A 3,522-nucleotide genomic window follows, 5' to 3' on the forward strand; every position below is an offset into this window, starting at 1 on the left:
CGCTGCGTGATTGACTTTAAAGGGGTCCTATTATGCTCTTTTACAAATTATTTGGTTTGTTTTCAGGGTTGCACTAGAACATGCTCTCATGCTTGGTGGTTAAAAAAAAAAAAAAAACACTTTATTTTTCACATAATTTACATTATTGCAATAGCTTTCTACCCAGGCCGGCATTAATGGCTCCATTAGTTCCGGGTTTGATGAAGGTCCACCTTCTAAAAAAAAGGGATTTCAGTACTGCCACACCCCTCCCCAGGGCAGCAAGTTCTGTTCAGCAACTGTGCAAGCTAGATTAAAGTAAATCTTATATTTTGAATGTGAAAGACACTGACAGTATTTATAATGGCACTGAACAATACCATTAGGGATCAATTATAAAATATGTGGTTTTGTGTAATTATTTGCCTGATTTGTGGTGGTTCTTGTTCACGGAGGCATAAAGTGGACTGCAGTTTTCCTGATCTCCAGCTTCTGCTCCTCTGATGGAAGCGTAAGTCATTTCATGATCACAGTGAACCTGAATCAACATCACAGTTACTGTTTTAATGTACAATTATTACAGCGTGTAGTTTGAGCTCAATTCAAGACACAGATTTAGAAGAACGGCATATAATAAAACCAATATAAGTCATGTTGAGGAAGTGTTTGCTCACCTTGTTCTTTTTGGCTCGTTTTTTCTTGCTCACAGTAACTTCAGTGTAAATCGCATCATCTGTCTGCTCCTAAACATCAATAAAAAATCAACAAATCAAGTTATTAAAGGTCCATCCATCACTACTGTGTAATGCAGGGTAATTATTTTACTCAGGAGCTGCAAATGTTTATGGTCTAATATGTATACAACCTACAGGTTTAGTGAAAATCTATTTCACAGACATGATATTAGAGTTTACATGACGGAAAAATTGCCACAGTGACTGTCAAATATACACAGATATGAAAACATACACAAATTATCGAAGATTAATCATATTGTTTACTGGGAGTAGGATATAAGCTTTATTGTGTTATTGATTCCATTATATTTATTTCTATCTGTGAGCTTTAGAGCAGAAACAGTAGAAATACAGTAACTTGTCCTGATCTAATAAGAGTGTGATATTTCAGAGTCAGTCGTCTGTGGAGCTCATGGACACTAACAGCTCATGATCAACCTACAAAACTCACCACAGAGTCATCAGTCGCTCTTCTGACACCTGAAAAATAAATAATGCCATGAGCATAGTTACGATCAAACACACAAACCAATTAATTTCTAAAAGAGTCTAGAAGAAGTGCTGCAGAATATAAATATTATCTGTGATAAGTCATAGATGTAATTTTAGTAAATACACTTAGTCAGATGTTTTGGATGTTTTTGCCTGATGTATCAGAATATGAGAAACTCTAAAAACTCACCAGCTCTTTTTTTCAGAATCAAACAAAGAATCAGAGCAGGAAGGAGAACAGCGAATGAAGCGCCCACAACATTCACAATCACGGACACTGAGACGATATAGAGGCACACATTCAGCATTACTGTGTTCAATAAGATATAGAAAAACAACAAACTACAAATACAATGATAATGGGAGGGCCCGACGCAATTGCGTGCTAGAGTAAATACGCTACTGATAATAAAACACTTAATTTTCAATGTAACATCTCTTTCAGTTTAGCTGAAGTGATTATGTGCATGTGTTAACAAACAATAGAGGATTCAGTAAAACTGACAACAGTGAACATTATTGTTTCATACTCAACCTTGTTTAGACGTTATTACTGTCATTGAAGTTGATTCTGTGATGCTGACTGAAATCACGGCTGTTGTTGTTTCATCTTGAGCTGTAAAGATGAATGTTTGCTCAGATAAATCATACTGTAGATCATGGAAGTTAAATTTAAACTTTGATTATAACATTATACATTTTACAGTTTTTGCTGTCAAATTTAAATGTCTTCATTATTTACAGCAGAACTTTGGGGATTGTAAAACATAGTTTGTTTCTCTTCTGTCAGACTAAAAAAAGCTTTTGTTCCTTGGAATGTTCTGCTTCAGTGACACCAACAGTCCTTAGTGTTGCTGATATTATGAGGATGTAAAATGATTGATGAGATTTTCCTTACCTGGTTTCTTGACAGTATATGTGACTGAGGTCTTGACTTGATCTCTGTGAGTAACTTCACATCTCCACTCTCTGTTGTCATCTTCATTCAGGAGTGTTGTAGTCAGAGTGCTGATACAGTGTCCTGAAGCTGATATCTGATATCTGGAGTCTGATATCGTCAGTTTAACACCAGCCTGATTCACCCAGAACACCTCAATTCCCTCAGAATGACCTGAATCATGACAAGAGACTCCAGTATATGATGAATCCAACTGACAGGAGAGAGTCACAGAGCTGCCTGGACTGATCTCAGTCTGTGAGGATGATGAAGAGACTGAAACACAAAATAACACACAAATCACACACCTTTCAAACATCATGAGAAATAAACAGAAAATGTGCACTTTTTGAATTGAAAACATAATTATAAAATTACCGTGAAGAACATGCAGATAAACACGTGCATCAGTTCCTTGTTGTTGTCCGTTCACATATTGTCGGCAGCTGTAAGATCCATAATCTTCTTTTGTGATGTTCTTGATGTTCAGAGAGCAGTCAGACCCCAGACTCAGTCTCTCTGTGTCTTTCTTCTTTATCCCTAAAGCAATCAGTTCAACTGTTGCTGAATGTCTGTTATTATAGTTCCATGTAGTTGATTTGCAGTCATGAAGAGCATTATTACAGGACAGATGGACATTTTCACCAGAACTGATGAACACATGAGACTCATCCTCTCCACTGGTATCTGAAACACAAGAACATTTGAGTGATCATTATGTTATATATTAATAAATGAAATAAAATACATAATAATAATAATAATAATAATAATAATAATAATAATAATAATAATAATCATACATATTTCTCTTTATCAGAGAGCTATTCAATTAATTAAACATACTCTTAACATGAAATAATTTAGCAATAAATATTTGAGTGTGAAACAGTCTAGTTTTAGTGGATTCAGGAATATTCCTCATAATATTATATATATTGTTTAAAATAAGAATAAACTTGTCATGTTAAAAATGAACTCTTTCCCAGACTAATTCCACTAAATATCTTCTGTAGAGAAAGTACAGCTGTGTTTACCTGTGAGAAGTGAAGAGAGAAAGATGAGTCCCAGCAGACACAGATGACACTTATCAGCCATTTTCTCTTTCTGTCAGTCTTCCTCTTCATTATATGCTCACAACTCTGTCTTTAAATACTAGCAGCTCTTCCTGTGTTTAACTTCCTCTGATCTGATTGGCTGAGTGTTTATTTCTGACACGAGCTGCATTTGACTGACACTATATCACTGCATGATGGACAAGTGTTGAATCAGCTTCATATTCTGACTGATCTTCACTGTTTCTGCTGATATTTGCTCCGAATTTCACTCATGATTGCTGTTTTCAAAGATGCACTGACACAAAGAAGAAAATTAAAT

General features: G+C 35.3%; 1 protein-coding gene across 1 annotated transcript; it reads right to left on the minus strand.

Annotated features, from left to right (window-relative positions):
• Positions 1 to 397: 397 nt before the first annotated feature.
• On the minus strand, positions 398 to 3,243 carry LOC141341165 (uncharacterized). The gene is made up of 7 exons (XM_073846345.1): positions 3,183 to 3,243; positions 2,524 to 2,832; positions 2,107 to 2,421; positions 1,399 to 1,485; positions 1,168 to 1,196; positions 654 to 722; positions 398 to 517 (listed from the first exon to the last, which is right to left on the minus strand). Exons 1-7 carry the CDS (start codon positions 3,241 to 3,243, stop codon positions 398 to 400), a joined length of 990 nt encoding a protein of 329 aa, XP_073702446.1.
• Positions 3,244 to 3,522: the final 279 nt, after the last annotated feature.

This window comes from Garra rufa, chromosome 1 (genome assembly GCF_049309525.1).
Source record: "Garra rufa chromosome 1, GarRuf1.0, whole genome shotgun sequence".
NCBI classification, from domain to species: domain Eukaryota; kingdom Metazoa; phylum Chordata; class Actinopteri; order Cypriniformes; family Cyprinidae; genus Garra; species Garra rufa.

What these genes read in the sequence shown, in the direction of transcription:
- LOC141341165 (XM_073846345.1), bottom strand. Translation starts at nt 3,243, where the DNA reads ATGGCTGATAAGTGTCATCTGTGTCTGCTGGGACTCATCTTTCTCTCT. An exon ending in TTATCTGCATGTTCTTCACG is followed by an intron (nt 2,422 to 2,523) that starts GTAATTTTATAA and finishes TTTGTGTTTCAG; the next exon opens with TCTCTTCATCATCCTCACAG. An exon ending in AACGAGCCAAAAAGAACAAG is followed by an intron (nt 518 to 653) that starts GTGAGCAAACAC and finishes ATGTTGATTCAG; the next exon opens with GTTCACTGTGATCATGAAAT.